The sequence below is a fragment of the Equus quagga genome, chromosome 17, assembly GCF_021613505.1.
Source record: "Equus quagga isolate Etosha38 chromosome 17, UCLA_HA_Equagga_1.0, whole genome shotgun sequence".
In the NCBI taxonomy this organism is placed as follows: domain Eukaryota; kingdom Metazoa; phylum Chordata; class Mammalia; order Perissodactyla; family Equidae; genus Equus; species Equus quagga.
Genome location: NC_060283.1, coordinates 2,285,332 through 2,301,945, shown reverse-complemented (window position 1 = coordinate 2,301,945; position 16,614 = coordinate 2,285,332). Strand labels below are relative to the sequence as shown.

General features: G+C 64.9%; 2 protein-coding genes across 2 annotated transcripts; both read left to right on the top strand.

The window, feature by feature from the left end:
* The first annotated feature begins 5,113 nt into the window (after positions 1–5,113).
* SYT8 (synaptotagmin 8) lies at positions 5,114–7,748 on the top strand. The gene is made up of 8 exons (XM_046644921.1): positions 5,114–5,511; positions 5,614–5,786; positions 6,299–6,385; positions 6,518–6,685; positions 6,783–6,950; positions 7,053–7,158; positions 7,253–7,386; positions 7,494–7,748. The coding sequence occupies exons 1-8, from the start codon at positions 5,418–5,420 to the stop codon at positions 7,725–7,727; spliced, it is 1,164 nt and encodes a 387-aa protein (XP_046500877.1). The 5' UTR covers positions 5,114–5,417; the 3' UTR covers positions 7,728–7,748.
* A 1,471-nt stretch (positions 7,749–9,219) lies between these two features.
* On the top strand, positions 9,220–11,830 carry TNNI2 (troponin I2, fast skeletal type). The gene is made up of 8 exons (XM_046644923.1): positions 9,220–9,317; positions 9,924–9,952; positions 10,153–10,159; positions 10,665–10,706; positions 10,792–10,920; positions 11,066–11,155; positions 11,259–11,435; positions 11,599–11,830. Exons 2-8 carry the CDS (start codon positions 9,945–9,947, stop codon positions 11,692–11,694), a joined length of 549 nt encoding a protein of 182 aa, XP_046500879.1. The 5' UTR covers positions 9,220–9,317; positions 9,924–9,944; the 3' UTR covers positions 11,695–11,830.
* Positions 11,831–16,614: the final 4,784 nt, after the last annotated feature.

The window sequence follows — 16,614 nt, the reverse complement described above, 5'->3', positions numbered from 1 at the left end:
CAGATCTTAGATGATGGGGTATAGACTCCCCAGATCTCAGATGATGGAGTACAGGCTCCCCAGATCTCAGATGATGGGGTGCAGGCTCCCCAGGTACTCAGATGATTGGTGTAGCCTCCCCAGATGCTTGGATGATGGGGTAGTTTCCCCAGATGTTTAGATGATGGGGTACCGGCTCCCTGGACAAAGAGGGCATAGCCTGAATCGAAGATGACTAGGGCACACACACTGAGACCCAGTGAATGGGCATGGGATCCCCCAATCTGCAGAGGATTGTGGTGAGCTGAGTGCCCGTGTCCTCAGCCATCCAGGCCCCAACTGAACGGGGTGCCTCAGCCAAACGGGGCGCCGACAGCCAGGGTCAGTGCGGACAGGGCGCACACGTGCCATCCCGGCACGTCTCCTGGCTCCATGCCAGCAGCTCCCGACTCCCCAAGCCAGCGTTTGCCGTGAGTTCCAACCTCAGACATTCCCCAGGCAGCCTCAAAGGAAGCATCCCCATCCAGGAGGCCCGCCAGGGTCTCCATGCAGCTGTTGGCTGCCAAGCCGCGTCTCGGGGGCCGCAGGGCTGGCCCGCGGCTGCCAGCTCTGTTTGGTTTTCCCCTTCCTGCCCTGGAACCTCAGACACCGTCTCGCCATGGAGGCGCCCATATCCTGGGGAAGGTACAAAGGCCCTACACAGTGGGGCTGGGGCGGGCCGCACGCAGGGCACACGCGCGCAGCTGCACTCCAGGGCCCCGCAGCCCGGGCGGCCGGCATCATGCCCCGCCCCGCCATGCATTTCCCCCAAAGCACGGGAGCCCGCTCACCCAACAGGCCTCCTTCTGTGGCCCCAGAACTGCGGGGCTGTTCCTGGCCCCTCTGGGTCAACTGTTTCTTCCTAACCCCTCTCACTGGGAGAAAGACCCGGGCCTCGTACAGGGGAACACCTGCCTGGAACCGGGTGTGACCAGCACGGGCACACACGTGCACACATCCCACCTGCTATATCCCCAAAGCCACCTCCGATCCTGGGCCGAGACTCCCGGAAGTCCTTTCCGACCAGCCCTGCAGGTGGCCCTGGTACGACAGACTCCTGTTAAGCATTAACCAGCTCCATGTCCGGCCACCGGCTGATAATGGGTTTGGGGAGACACCCTGGCCTGCAAGGGCCACTCAGAGCTGGACCCAGGGAGGGACCTGACCCGGAGTGACTGGGCCAGTTAAACTGGCCAGAGCTGAGTGTGGGAGCTCAGATCAGAGGCCCTGCCGGGCCCACTGAAGCCAGAGGTGCTGGCGTAGACTGGAGCTGGACAAGGACCGAGAACTCTGGAGACTGGGCTAGCCCAGCCAGAAGCAAAGGCATGAGTGCAATGACCTCCAGAAGGTTCTCTGGGCTCCAGAAGCCCAAGCAGCTGCAGAGAGTAGTCTGGGAAGAGCAGCACTTGGCCAGCGCTGCCCAGCACACCCAGGGCCGCTCACCCCTGGGCACCAGACCCCCTTGCGCTTGGCTCTGTGGCAACAGAAGCCATCCTCCTCCAAAGCCACGTGGCCTCGTGACTCAGGACACCCTCCCTGAGGCGTAGAACCTTCTCAAACCAAGATCAGCCTGACCTCCCCCCCTGCTGTCCTGCCCAGAGGTCACTCCTTGCAAGGATGTCACCTCTCTTGCAAGGCCTCTGGGAGGACTGGAGACACCCCAGCCCCGGGGGAACCCCTGGAGTTGGGCCAGAGCCCAGCTGGCCTGGCACCTGGGTCTCGGGAGGAACTCACTCCTAAGGGAGTTCCCCGGCTCCTGAGGGCCAGCACTTCCGGCCCTGAGGTGGGGCTCCCCAAGGCCCTGCCTCCCACACCCCCGCCCCCCAACAAGAAGAATTTCCTAATCGCTGGAGGCTGAGCCAACGCCGGGCTCTGGCTGCGAGCTCTGAGCACTGTCTTCCGTGCCCTGGTCCGAGAGTGAGGCCTGGAGGCCTGGCGGGCCACAGGAAGTGCCGGCATCAGGTGAGAGCTTGCTGCCTCTGAGGCCTCCCACCCTCGACATCCGGGGACTCCTCTCTTCCCTAGGAGGGCCCACAGAAACCCGCTCCCATGGAAGCACCAAAATTCCCAGTTAGACGTAAGGAGGAAGGGTTAGTTAGCACGGGTTCAACAGGTGCCCAGCCCCAGGCTGACAGGGAAGCTGCTGGGCTCGGGGAAGCCGGGATCCCTGACTAGGGGAGTACACAGGGCAGAATCTAGCACCAACTGCATGACAGGTCTGAGTGGGGGGAGTGACCAGGGAGGGCTTCCTGGAGGAGGTGGGCCTCACACAGACCTTGAAGGGAGAGTGAGATGAGGATAGGAAGGAGGGGCAGTTGAGGCACAGAGCAGTGGGAGGAAAGCTTGGCAGCTGCAGGAATGACCAGCTGTGGCGGGAGATGGGGCAGAAGGAGGGAGCCGAGCTGATCTGCAGAGCTGGGATGGATCCACTTGGGGGAGTGGCTGGGGTGGGGTCTGGATTTAGGAAGGGCACCACCCGTCTCCCTTTCCCGGGAAAGACGGGCTTAGTACCTAGAGAGGGTTCCCCAGCCAGGCCACGGGACCCAGACACCCAGAGCTAGACGGTGGGAAGGACTTCCTGCCTTCAGAGGTGTGGGCAGGAAGGAGGGCTGCCAGAGGCTCTGGTGCAGAGGGGGAGAAGCAGGTGGCCTCAGAGGGCAGGGAGTTGCCCCTGGGTCATCTGCCTGCCTAGGGCACCTGACGCTTTCCCCAGAAGCTGCAGCCTGGAGGCGGGACCGCGGCCGGCTGGCGGGTCAGTGGAGCGCACAGCGCCACCTGGTGGCTGCGAGCCTGTCTGAGCCTTCACCACCACTGGGACCAGCGGTCCTGAGGGACCCCGTGCCTCCACAGGCCTGGGGCCCCTCGGGGGTTGTGAGCGGGATCCCCAGGGTCCTGGATCCTCTTGGGCCAGCCTTCAGGCATTCCCCGTGGTCCTGGGAGGACAACCTTCACCAGGCTGGCCAGGAGCCCTGCTGGGCCAGCAGCACCCAACCCCCCGCGACTCGGTGACCGCCCCACCCCTGACCTAACCGTGATGAGAACGCCAGCAAAGCAGGGGCATGGGGAGAGCTACACACATACACACACACACATGCACACACGTATGCACACATGAACCTACAAGCACACACAGGTATGTACACACATACAGATGGAGATCCTGTGCTGATGACTTCTCGCAAATCCTCAACCATAAAAATCTCGAAGGAAGCTATTTTCATTCCAGAACACACATAGGCTCTGAAGTTTCAAAAAGTAAAGGTTGACTTCAGGTTCCACACGGGGGGCCGGGGCCTCTTTAAATCTGGCTTTGTGCAGCTCCCGCGACCTTGTGGGACCCTCAGCCGCTCTGGGGCCAGGCCGGGCATCAGCAGCAGCCCCCGGGGCTGCTCCACCAGCCACGTGGGGGCCACTGAGCAAACCCAAAAAGGCCTTCAGAGGAGGGACGTGGAGGCAGGAGGGCGGGCGGTGGACAGAGGGCGGCAGAGGCCTGCAAGCTCCCTGGAGCAGCGTGAGCTCTACCGTGGGGCCTCACCCCGTGGGCCCTCCAGCCAGGCCGGTTCCATCATTGGGGGGGCCCGCGCAGAAGGAAAACATGCAGCCTCTCATTCAAGACTGGTTCGAGGGGCTGGCCCGGTGGTGTAGTGGTTAGGCTCGCACGCTCTGCTTTGGAGGTCCGGGATTTGCAGGTTTGGATCTTGGGCACAGACCTACACCACTTAGCCACGCTGTGGCAGTGTCCCACATACAAAATAGAGGAAGATGGGTACAGATGTTAGCTCAGGGACAGTCTTCCTCACCGAAAAAAAAAAAAAAAGGCTCGAGATGGTGACGACAGGCACTAAACCAAGCATGGGGTCCTTCTCTCTGAGCGTGGGGCCCGGGGTGCAGGTTGCCCCTGCATCCCTTCTTTGTGCTCCACGTCCCCAGGCCTGGCCCTCTGCTCTGCTCTAAGCTCTGATCTACTTAGCTGTAAAAGACCTCACAGGAACAATGCGTGCAAAGTCCCTCCAGGGGATGACAGAGCTGGACCTGGGAGGCAGGACCCCTGGGGCCTGGTCTGCAGGTCTGAGGAGGGGACCTGGGGCCACCCTCCCCTCTTTGACATGCAGTTCCTTCCTCTGAACCGTGAGGGGTCGGGCTGGTTCACGGTTGGTTCTGGGAGTGGATCAGCCTCTGATCAGCCCACTGGGGAGAGGGGCGTTGACGCCTTGTGCATTGGGGGTCATCTCCGGAATCACAGCGGGGCTCCTTTCTCTCCCTCCCCACGCTCAGCACCAGGCTGGGCGAGGGGCGCAGAGGTGATGGGATCTGGTCTGGATGACTGGTTATTCCTGGCGGAGGTGGCCTGGGTTGGGACCCTATTGCAAGAGAGGTGGTAGGCCCTTGTGGGCAAAGAAGGCAGGCCCCAGGTGGCAGGAACTGTGACTCTTGGCTGCCACTGCTCCCGGAGGAGGGGGAGGTCGGGAGGAGCTGAGCCACAGGGAGGAGCGTGTGGGCCTGGGTTCACAGCGCACCCCACTGTGGCACCCGGCCCCCAGCTGGTCCCTGTTGTGGGTGGGAAGATCCAGCCCCAGCAGGTGTGCGCACTCCCAGCCCTGGGCAGGTAGGCGGTGCCAGCCGCACCCTCCTGGCCACCCACGCGCAGGGTGGCAGGGCAGGCGCAGGTCTGGGCAGTCGGGCGGGCTGCTGAGTCAGCTCGTGAGGAATGTTCTGGCCAGTCCCAGCTGCACCCTCCCTTGCTGCCCCCTCACCCTCCTCCCCGGGCGCTGCTGGCCCCACGCCCGTGCCAGGAACACGCCTTCAGCCCGGACTTGCCCCACACAGCCAGCCCCAACTCCTCACCCCACCTGTTCCCCCAACGACCCCAGCAGAGCCCCGACCCCTTAGCGCCCCCATTCCCATGCTCCCAGGTCGCTCCCAGGCTGGGGGCCCACACGTGTGAATATGCTCCATCCGCGTGACCGGCAAACCACGGTGGGCCCGCGGTCAGGGGCAGGGATGAGAAGGGACCCCCAGAATGACCCCCAGGCAGGGCCCAGGGCCCCAGGGGATGGGGGTTTCCTGGAGGAAGAGGCTGTGCAATGAGGAGGGGCAGGGCCCTGTGGCAAGGACCAGGGAGGGCAGCGCCCAGGCTGGCGTGCTGGGCTGGGCTGGGGCTGGGGGCTGGGGGAGGTGGCCAGGAGGCTGGACCTGTGGCAGCTCAGCCAGCACATTGGCCAAGGCCCAGTCCTCCCTCCCTTGGCTCCACTCAGAGCCCTCGCCCCTGGCTACCCCGGGTTGCTTCTCCTTGCCCAGGCGGACCCAGAGCCGGCTGCTGCTGGGCAGTTGGGGCTGGGGGCAGGGGCCCACGGGGCCAGCCACTCCAGCCGTCTCCTGCGAGCCAACAGGGCAGAGAGATGGGGCGCCCCCCGGACCCCCACAGCACCCTGGTCCCGGTGAGAACCACGGCTGCACCCGGGCTCACACCAGACCTCGTCGCCGGCCTCCCCTGTGAGTCGCCAGACACCCGGGAGGGGCGTGGGGCTGGGCCGGTGGGTGGCGGCAGCTGCTGGCCACAGAGACATCTCGGCCTACCTCTGTGCCCCCTCCCAGGGCTCCACTGGGCACCCATTGCTGTGGCTGTTGTTGCTGGCATCCTCGTCGTTTCCTGTCTCCTCTGTGCCATCTGCTGCTGCTGCCGCCACGGCCACCGCCACGGGAAGAAGCCCAGAGACAAGGAGGCTGTGGGCCTGGGCAGCCTCCCCGGCACCACCACCACCCACCTGGTGAGGAGCAGGCACCAGTGCTCCCTGGGGCCCCGTTCCCGGCTGGGTCAGTCCCAGTGGGCAGGCAGCTCAGGGTCCAGGCTCAGGGACTCAGGGCAGCCCTGGGTGGCCAGGGGCAAGCGCAGGCCCCGGGGCTTGTCTGGACTGCCCAGGGCAGAGACAGGGAGGGCCTTCCTGCCGGCAGAAGCTGTGAGCAAAGGGGAGGGGGAGGCAGTACAACCGAGGCAGGGGGACCCAAGGCCCAAAGAGACTCGAGTGGCAGCCTCAGGGGTTGGTCCCCAGGCCATGAGGAGCCACAGCAGGTTCTTGAGGAAGGCAGCAGTGCGAGAGAGGGATTTGGGGCAGATGCACCAGTTCTGGCCAGTCCCACAGCTGAGCTGAGGGTGTGAGCCCTTCTGGTGCCTGGACTGGAGATGGACGGTTTGACTCAAGTTGGAGAACTGCTGCCTGGGAGGTCCAGGGCTCTGGCGGGAACACAGTCCCAGCAGCACCCGTCATCCCGACCACCCCAGGTGCAGCCAGATATGGATAACGAGGGGGACCCCAAGCCATGGGGGCGCCTGCTGCTGTCCCTGCAGTACGACTTCGGAAGCCAAGAGGTGAGGCCCCACTCTGCAGGCCCAGAGGGTCTGCGGGTACATGGAGGGGAGGCCAGCACAGGGTGCGCGGGGCCTGGGGGACGCGAGGCCAACCAGGGAGGGCCCCGTGGCTGAGCCACCCCTGGCTCCCAGATCAGGGTGGGCCTCAAGCAGGCGGCGGACCTGAGACCTGGTGGCCCTGGCGGCACGGCGGACCCCTACGCCCGCGTCAGCCTCTCCACGCAGGCGGGGCGCTGGCACGAGACGCGGGTGCACCGTGGCACACTCTGCCCGGTGTTCGACGAGACCTGCTGCTTCCATGTGAGCTGCGGCGGGTTGGGCCGGGGCCGGGGCCGGGGCCAGGGGCTGGGGCCGGGGGTGGTGGGCCGGGGCGGTGGCCGCTCACACCCACGTGCAGGTGTCACCAGCCGAGCTGCCGCGGAGCAGCCTGCAGGTGCAGGTGCTGGATTTCAGGCGTTTCTCCCGCCACGAGCCGCTGGGCTCACTCAGCCTGCCGCTGGGCGCCGTCGACCTGCAGCACGTCCTGGAGCTCTGGCACCAGCTTGGCCCGCCAGGCACCGCCGAGGTGAGGCCGCTACCACCAGGCCCCAGCCCGGCTCCGCCCAGTGTCCGGCGGGGAAACTGAGGCCCCGGGGGCCCAGCTGAAGCCCACTCTCGCGGCCCGCAGCCTGAGCAGACTGGGGACCTGTGCTTCTCCCTCCAGTACGCGCCTGGTTCAGGCCGGCTCACCGTAGTCGTGCTGGAGGCCCGAGGCCTGAGCCCAACGCTGGCAGGTGAGAGCCATGACTGCCCCCTCCGCAGATACAGAGCGGGCCCTGGGCTGGGCCCGCAGACCTGGGACGCCCTTGGCCCCTCTTGCCCACACAGATCCTTACGTGAAGATCCAGCTCATGCTGAACCAGAGGAAGTGGAAGAAGAGGAAGACGCAGGCCAGGAAGGGCCCGGCTGCCCCCTACTTCAACGAGGCCTTTGCCTTCCTCGTGCCCGTCAGCCAGGTCCAGGTGGGCGGCCTGGAGGAAGGGGACCAGGACCCCTCACCCCTCACCCGGGGCCAAACTGACCCCTGTCCTGCTCTCCCTCCACCGCCCCTCTGCCTGTCTCTGCCCAGAGCGTGGATCTGGTGCTGGCTGTCTGGGCCCGGGGCCCACAGTTCCGGGCCGAGCCTGTGGGCAAGGTGCTGCTGGGCGCCCGGGCCTCTGGTCAGCCCCTCCAGCACTGGGCGGACATGCTGGCCCATCCCCGGCGGCCCATCACCCAGTGGCATCACCTGCGGCCTGCCAGGGAGGTGGACCGGGCCCTGGCCCTGCAGCCCCGCTTGCGCCTGCCCCTGCCTGGCTCCTGAAACCTCCCCCGGGCCCCCGTCTTCCAGGGCTCAGCTGGTCTCCTGGCAGGCCCACTGTAATAAAGCCTTCTCCTGCCATCACTGTGTGTCCTTCCTGAGCCCTGCCTGCACACAACACTGTCAGGGGCTCCACCGTCATCGCCGTGAGCCCCTCTTGAGGGCGGGGAGAGGGCTCCTCTCTGGACCCGGCCAAGCCCGGAGGCCTCTGACCGATGACTGACCCCTGGGTGGCATGAAGAGGCCCCTCCAGGCCCAACAGGGACGATATGGAGAGGTGGGGAGCCCTCCCCATCTATGGGGGCTGGAGGGTCGGGCACAGCGTTGGGGGAGGTGGGCTGTAACTGCCCTGTGGGGACACGGTGGGCAATCAGGAAGCATTTGAGGAGCAGTGACTGTGGAGGGAGGGGACCCCAACGCCAGGGGCTGCCCCAGCTCCCTGCAGGGCCCCCAAACCTTCCGGCGGGGGTGGCTGCGGGCCCTCCCCTGAGCGACCAGCAGGGGGCAGCAGATGTCTTCGGAAGCCACCCTGGGCCTTTGGGGGCTACGGGCCCGGCCGGAAGGCAGCTCTAATCCCGGCACATCTGGACGGCCTCAGCTTTCCTGACCCTCCCCACGGCCCCCAGAGCCGGCGAGCTGGGGCCGCACATCCCCAGCTCCGAAGATGCCAAGTCATGGCCCTCCGGATGCCTGTGCAGGGAGGGACCCGGGCGGGGGGCGCAGGCCCAGGCCGGGCTGGGGTGAGAAGGGCAGTGTTGGGCCTGCCCGGGCAGCCAGGCAGGCCCCAAGGCCCCTGGGGTCAGGGAGAGGTTCCCAGGCGGGTGGCGCCACCAGGCTCAGGTTGAAGGACGAGTTCCGCATTGCGCAGGAAACGGGCCCTTGGGCAGGGGCAGGGCATTCCAGGTGGGGCTGTCTGTCCAGGGCTCCCCTCACCTCCTGTTCTCAGGCAGGAAAGCGGGTCACGTCCAGGGGAAGGCAGCCCCCCACCCCAGAGACCTCTGGCCACTGCCACAGACCCTGAGGCCATGTTTGGGGGTCCAGGCCTTGCCCCGAGCTGGCTTGGAAGAGGGGAGGCACGGGCTAGCTCGTGCCTGAGACGCCAGCCCGGGGCTGCAATGAGCTGCAGGGAGAGGCCCAGGGAGCCGGGGGCCCACAGGGAAGCCCAGTGGGGACTGCAGTGTGAACCCCAACTCAGGGCCCAGTGGGGCCTGGCTCTCGGTGACGCTCAGCTGACCCCTGAGCTGTGCGCCCCACCGTGGCCCAGCGAGGCTGTGCCCGGCTGTCCTTGGGCTCCTTGCAAGAACAACGGAGGCTTCTCAAACTCGTCACTGAGCCCTAAATAGAGCAACCCAACCTCACGCCCCCCCACCAAGACTTCTTGGACTGGATGGCAGCACGCGGCGGGGCCGGGCCAGGCGGCCTGGGCAGGTGGGGAGGTGCCTGTGCCCCCATTGGTCTGAGGAGGGCTCCATGCCCTTTCTGAGATGGGGCCCAGGCTGGGGGAGGCCATTTATACCCCTCCCCCTGGGCCCACCAGCCCAACTCGCTGCTGCCCGCCTGACCTCGCTCCCAGCACTGCTGCCCAGACACTAGGTGAGGCCGGCCCGGCCAGGCCAGCTGAGGCTGGGGAGATGCACTACTCAAGCTAGTCTGCAGGAGGACTTCCCAGGGAGGGGGCCTGGGGGCTGGGGGCCACCGCCAACAGCCCTCTCTGGGGGGACTCCATGGAGCTGAGAGTGACTGGGAGATGCACTGGGACGTGGGCTGGGGAGGCAAGGGTCCAAGACAGACCCCTGATGGCCAGGCTTCACATCTGGGACACTGGAAGGGGATTTTATGGGTCCAGGGACCCCAGTCAAATGTGGGGAGCAGTTCCTTACATGCACTTGGGCCTGAAGCCGAAGGAGCAGGGCTAAAAATAACTGGGTGTCTCTGGCGGCCACCTGCGCTGGCCCATCCTGCCCCTCCCTTGGGGACAGCTGCAGCAGCTCCAGGCCCTGCCTGGGACATTTTGGGAACACTGTCTCCTCTTACTTCTCACTCCGGGGAATCCCAAGATATCGCCCTCCAAGGAGGTTGGAGCTGGGGGGGCGGCTGGGGAGCCGGGTTAGCGTGAGGTGCTGTCCCCCACCACGGGCAGCCGGTGTCCACGCGGGACCGGGCTGTGGTCCTGACCCTCCTCGACTTTCTCTCCCACAGGCTCTAAGCCCAAGACTCAGGATGGGGGAGTAAGTGTCGCCCCCAAGCCCGGAGCCCCTTCCGCCCCGCCCTCCCCCCCCCCTCACCAGGGGCAGGGGTCTCTCTTCTCCCCAGCAGAGGCCCTGCCGCCCTGGTCACCTCCGTCCCCACCTGCCCCATCCTCAGGCCCCAGCACATGGCCCTAACCTCTCTCTTCTCTCTCCCCAATCCCACCGCCCTCCTGGGACAGTGAGGAGGTGAGTAATTGCCTCGGGTGAAACATGGAGGGGATGGGACCCCCACCCCCAGAGGGGTCAGAGGTCAGAGCTTCAAGACCCTGAGGCCCAGGGAAGATGCCCCAGCCCTCCGCCTCCCCATGAAAGTGCCCCACCCCATCCACCAAGACGCCCATGAAACAGAGGAAGTGGCTGCCGATGCCTCATGGGGCAGGGGAAGTGAGGCTGCGGCCGGACACTGGGGAAGTTGCTTCTTCTTTCTGACTACTGCACCCCCACTCCCTCACCCATCCCCACTGTCTTGGGGTGCAGCCTCTTCTCCCCCCGCCTTCAAGGCTGATGTGCCACCTGGGCAAAGGGTCACCATGCAGTACCGTGTCCTGGGCCCGGCTCCCCCCAGGGCCTCAGGAGCCCCCCCAGTCTCAGCTGTCCCCTGGACAGGACCCCCATAGCCCAGCCGGGAGCATGGAAAGGACGTGGGCCCCCAGGCCGACCCTGACTCTGCCTTTTCCCCTCTGCCCTGCAGAAGCGCAACAGGGCCATCACGGCCCGGAGACAGCACCTGAAGGTAGGTGCCGCCTCAGGGAGGGCCACCCGGGGGTCTGTGTGGCCGGGCCCCATGGCCCCTCACCCCTGCTCCCCGCACCCCGCAGAGCGTCATGCTCCAGATCGCGGCCACGGAGCTGGAGAAAGAGGAGAGCCGCCGTGAGACGGAGAAGCAGAACTACCTGTCAGAGCACTGCCCCCCGCTGCACATCCCCGGCCCCATGGCCGAGGTGCAGGTACCCCAGGCCCGCCCCACCCCCAGCAGCCATCCTGCCCGCTGCCTCGGTTTCCCCATTGGTCAAGAGGGCAAGCAGCTGGTAACAGCAGGTGGAAGTCAGGCGTCAGGTTGGCCGCCCACCCACCCGCCGCCCTCACCCCCAGGAGCTCTGCAAACAGCTGCATGCCAAGATCGACGCGGCCGAGGAGGAGAAGTACGACATGGAGATGAAGGTTCAGAAGAGCACCAAGGAGGTGAGGGGTCGAGGGGCAGGGCCAGGGGGCTGGGGGGGGGGGGCCCAACTGGGTGGGGAGCCTGGCCCCCGGGTCCCACCCAGCCCTCTCCTCCCTCCCGCAGCTGGAAGACATGAACCAGAAACTGTTCGACCTGAGGGGCAAGTTCAAGAGGCCCCCGCTGAGGAGGGTGCGCATGTCAGCCGACGCCATGCTCAAGGCACTGCTGGGCTCCAAGCACAAGGTGTGCATGGACCTGCGCGCCAACCTGAAGCAGGTCAAGAAGGAGGACACCGAGAAGGTACGCGGCCTCCCCCCACGGGCTGGCTCCAGGCACGCAGGGTGGCTCCCCACCTCCCCTGGCCCTGGGAGCCCATTCACAGAAGGGAAACTGAGGCTGAGGGCTGTCTCTGACTTCCCAGTGGGGTGGGTGGGCCCGAACCCTCTCCTGGCCCCACCCTCAGGAGCGGGACCTTCGCGACGTGGGCGATTGGAGGAAGAACATAGAGGAGAAGTCCGGCATGGAGGGTCGCAAGAAGATGTTCGAGACCGAGTCCTAGGCCCCCCACTGCCCACCATGGCCTGGCCCGGTGCTCCCAGCTCCCAGGAGAGCATGCAGGAGGGGAGGCCGATAGAACTCCACCTAGGAGGACCCGGCTCATCTCGGTTGTCAATAAAGGATTCCAAGCCCCGTGACCTGCGTGGTCTGTCCTGCCCCAGCCTCACTACCCATAGGCCGCCTGGCCACCTCGGGACGCCACGCTCTGGGCAGGCGCCATCACATGGTGGCACGTCAGTGCTGTCAGCATCGGGGAAGCCCGAGGTTGGGGTCTATGGGGCGTCACACACGGGCGTCAGGATTTCAGGCAGGGCTGAGAGGGCCGTATCCAGGGCTGGAATCACTCCCCCGCAGCCCGCACCCTGGCCTGCTTGGTGTGGTCAGTGGTCACTGGTCAGTCCCCAGGAACGCCCCAGGGCTTGCCCTGGACATGCCCGACCTTGCAGGGCCTGGAGACAGATGGCCTGGTCATGTCTGAGCAGTTGTTCTCGGAATGAGATCTTTTGTGTGTTGTCACTGTCATCCTCCGGGCCCCGCAGGACCCAGAGACCCTCTCTGCATGACACAAGTCCAGGAGGGGCCTGTCGCAGCATGCCCTGCTGTGCAATGTGGCCAGTCCCCCACTCCTCCCAGCCTGTTCCTCCTCAGACCCCAGACTCTGCCATGGGGGGGAACATGCAGGCCATCCTGGATCATGCGGCCCTCCCAGAGTGGCTTGTGCTCAGGGGACAGGGGCTTGCCTGCACTGGGGTCTTTGCTCCCCATGGGGGACTGATGACAGGCCAACCTGGCCCCACGCTGGCCCAGCAGGAGGGCCTGCATCTCCTTTTTGCTCAGCTCCAAGGCTCTAGCCTAACTCACACATCAAGGGACGATGTCCCCCCCCACCCCAGGCCCGGCCAAGGACTGTCACCACAAGGCCACGGTTGTCAGCTTCCTTTGTGAGGGATGATATAGTGACCTGCCAAGGTCCCTCTGCTCAGATCTTTGGTGGGGAATCCAGGGGAGGACAGGCCGCGGCCCCATGATGGAGTGGCTGTCCACCCTGCCCTTGCCCTCAGGAAGTCCAAGCGATTGATCTGCCGGGGACTGGAGACAGGAAGGACAGCTGCGTCCAGCCTTGGGCTGCCTCAAGGGACTGACCGACGTCAGCCTGCCCTGATGGCCTTCCCCAAGCCCTCCACTGGGGGCCCCGCTCCAGCCCCGGGGGCTGGTTTGTCTTTTGAACAGCTCCCTGCAGGCCCTTGCAACTTGGCGGGTGGGCGACCCTGCAGCTCTGGGCCCAGTCTTGTCAAAGCCCCTGGCCCCGGGCCTGCGGCTCCTGTAGGCAGGGTGCAGGGGACCAAGGGATGGTCCAGGCCGAGGCGTACCCCACACACGGCCGAGAGCGGGCAGGGCAGACAGGGAACCCAAGGAACAGGTTTTGGTGGCCAGGACCCCCAGCGACAGAGGCTGTGCTCACGGTGGACCCAGCAAAGTGAACAGGGCAGCTGTCCAGGGGCCATGCCCACCAGGAAAGGACGGCAAACCTCTCCCAAGGGCAGTGGGGTGGCAGGGACACGGGGGCCAGCTCCCTCAGGCAGGACTTGACTCCATCAAGCTGATTGAGCAGACTCACTATGTGGGGAAATGACCCTTTTTATTAAAAGGCAAGAAAATGTCACAACATTTTCACAAACACAAAATTCTAGATAGGGATGCCAGGGGTGGGGGTCTGTGCAGGGGCAGATGGTTGAAGCACGTAAGTCCACAGAGGCCTGGAAAAGCATTGTAATTCCTGGGCGGGATAGCGGGTTTATGGGTGTTGGTCACATTTTCCAATGAATGAATGAGCGAATGAATGAATGAAGTAAGAGGACTTTGCAAACCAAACCAACAAGCAAACCTCCGACCCAGCGCCGCTCTGGGCCTGGCTCCACCCCTCCACCTCTCTCTGCCACTGGCCTCCCCGGGCCACCCTCGTGTCCACAGCTGGGAGGCTGCATCCACACAGCCACAGGGAGGGCCGAACGGGGCGGTTGGTGGGAAGCAGGTAACCCCACACCTGGCACGTGGTGAAGGCTCTGCATTCTAGAAAGATCTGTGCAGGGTGGAGATTAGGCAGTAAGGAGGCGAGGCTGGAGGGGGCAGAAGGCATAGGAGCCACAGTCATCTGCTGGGAGGGAGGCAGCTGGTGGACGAGAGACATTCACGAGGCAGAGACCCCAGGACTTGGCGGACGAGGCAGACGGGGCGCCCAGGCCTAGGCCGAGGGGGAAGAGGGAGGCTCCCCAGGGAGGCATCCCAGAGCAGGGGAGGGGCTGACTCTGGGAGGTGAGTTTAGGGACCGTGGAGGTTCCCAGGGAAGAGAGACACAGGCAGCAGGGTGCAGGGGTCCCGGCTGGAGGTGGGGCCTGGGCGTCCTCAGAAGTGAGTGGTGAGCAATGTCCCGACAACGGGCAGACCAGGCAGAGGAGGCCAACTCTTGCAGTCCCGAGCTGGATGCTGCCCAGGAGGGACCCTGCAGGGGAGGAGGAGGACAGCGCAAGTGCAGGGGCCGCTGCTGGAGGTCAGGGAGGCGCGCGGCCAAAGGAAGCCCCAGGGCACCCCTGCTGGGCTGTGGCTGGGACCAGGCTGGGGAGGCAGCCGACTCCAGGGTGGTGGGGCGAGTGGAGAGAGAAGTGGGGAGCACAGAGGAGCCGCTGGAGGCTGAGGAAAGAGGGCTCGGTGGGCGAGGCTAGCTGAGCGTAGGTGGGGGGCGCCGCCGCATGGGCCGGTTTGTGCCCCAGCTCTCTCTGCTCTGCCTGCTGCGAGGCCAAGAGGCAAGGAGCAAACAGCAGCCAGGCCTGGGTCCCCGGCAACGTCTTCCCACGAGGGGACCAGGGCTCATGGAGGAACAACGGACTGAGCACGGGGTGGAGGGCGGGTAACAAGTACACAGATGGGCCCAAATGTCCTGGTGTGACAGAGCAAGGAAGTGGGCCAAACCAACAGAAATAGAATAAAATGACTGATGGGGCGGGTCATAAGGACACAGACACGTACATGAGACACACGCGGCGTGTCAGTTACACGGACTGAGGCTGCTGTGGGTAGGCGAGAGGACATCTCTGTTTTTAGGAATTAGACGATAAGGTCTTTAGGAGTAGTGGAGGGATCAGGAGAGAGAGACAGGCAGACAGACAGAGACAGAGAGACGGAGAGGAAGCAGAGAGGGAGATGGAGAAAGAGGGAGATAGAGAGACAGAAAGAGGGAGGGAGAGAGAGCAGGCTGACGATGACGCAATGGGCAGGACGCTGATAGCAGGTGACGTGTGGTGTTCTTTGTCTCATCTTGAAACTTTTCTGTACTTTTGAAATCATTTCCCCCAAATTAACCTTTTCTTTAAATGTCAAAACAATAAAATTCTTAAGCAATCACAAAAATAGGTGAAGCAGAATCCAGGAAAGAGTGGAGCTGACCGGCGCAGCTCAAGGTGTGGGCAGGCAGGAGCCGAGCCCGAGAGAGGGGCCAGGGCCAGCAGGTGAGGACAGGGGAGCGCAGGCTGAGGGGGCGGAAGGACATGGCACCCTGCTCCCGGGGGTCTTGAGAAGGCTCCGGAGGAGGCCAGAGGGGGTTAAGTGAGTGGGGGTGGGCCAAGGAGACAGGACAGGTTGGGCAAGGGCCAACTTCCAGGTGGTGGAAGAAGGAAGGAGTCAGCGGTCCGTCTGGAAGTGGGTGGAGCTGTGAGGACTAGGATGGGAGTTAGTTTGGGGCTTCCCTGTATATGTGGGACAGGACTCAGAGGCGGCCTCCCCACCGCCTTTACCTCCACCCTGGCCCAGGGGAAGCCAGAGCAGGGCCAGGGGTGGAGGTAGAGGGGCACAGAGTTCCTCCATGACAGTCCGCCTGCTGGGACCCCCACCCGCAGGGCCTGTGATCCCACAGTGCCTCAGCCTCTCTCCAGCCCAGCCTCACCCTGGTGACCTGTCCAGTCTGTCCTCTCTTTGGTCCTCAAGCAACAGCTCTGTCTGGGCCCAGGCCTGCCTCTGCCCCCGATGACTGACAATCCATGGGCCTCCATGTCTGTTCCTGAGGTCCCCCTTCCTCCCCCCCGACCCCCACTCACTCCTCCTCACGGTGTCTCGACAAGCTGCTGGGCCTCAGCCCGAACCCTCAGCCTCTGAGTCCTTGAAGGCCAGCCTGGGGGGCCTCCCGCCCTGCGGCCCTCTCCTCACTCCAGAGGGAATTTCTGGCAATTCCAGGCTCAGCTCACTGTGGCTGCCCGTTTTCCGGGGAGGAGACCAGGTCAGGTGCAGACGGTACCAGCCACACCCCCACCTCTGGCCCCTAGATCCCCTCTGGGACCTTTCACCCCCCCCCCCCAGTAACCTGGGTCGTCCTCACCTCAAATCAGAGGCCACAGGGCAGAACCCAACCTCTTCCGCCCACCCCTGCACTGCCCACACCCCAGGGGACACATGTGCTGCACAGCGAGCCCTCCAGACGGCACCTTTGTCATCTGCTCTGCCCTCATCTGTCCCCACTGCCCACCGCTCGGCTCCCATCTTACCTGACCTCTCAGTGTGTCCACTCAGTGTGGCTGGCTCCCCACCTGGCCCTCCGTCCATCTTCTTCTGGCATCCGTCTGACCTGTCCACCCCCCAGTTCCCTTGTGGACTCCCTGTCCCCATCTGTCCCTAGGCCCTACCCGTGGCTTCCTCCTCACGCTCCTCGTGTGCCCGCGCCAGGACTCCAGGACACATTTCCCAGAGGCCTGTGATCAGGGAGTGGGGTACGGGGCTAACCAGCAAACCCCACAGCCTTCCTCCCAAGGCAGAACACATACAACGCTGGCGACGCCCCGGAGCGATGCACCCCAGGAAGCTGCAGGGAGAGAGGGGAAGCTGCGTGCCGACGTCCCGCCCATCCCCGCTGTGGTGGCGCTCTGATCGCCTCCCT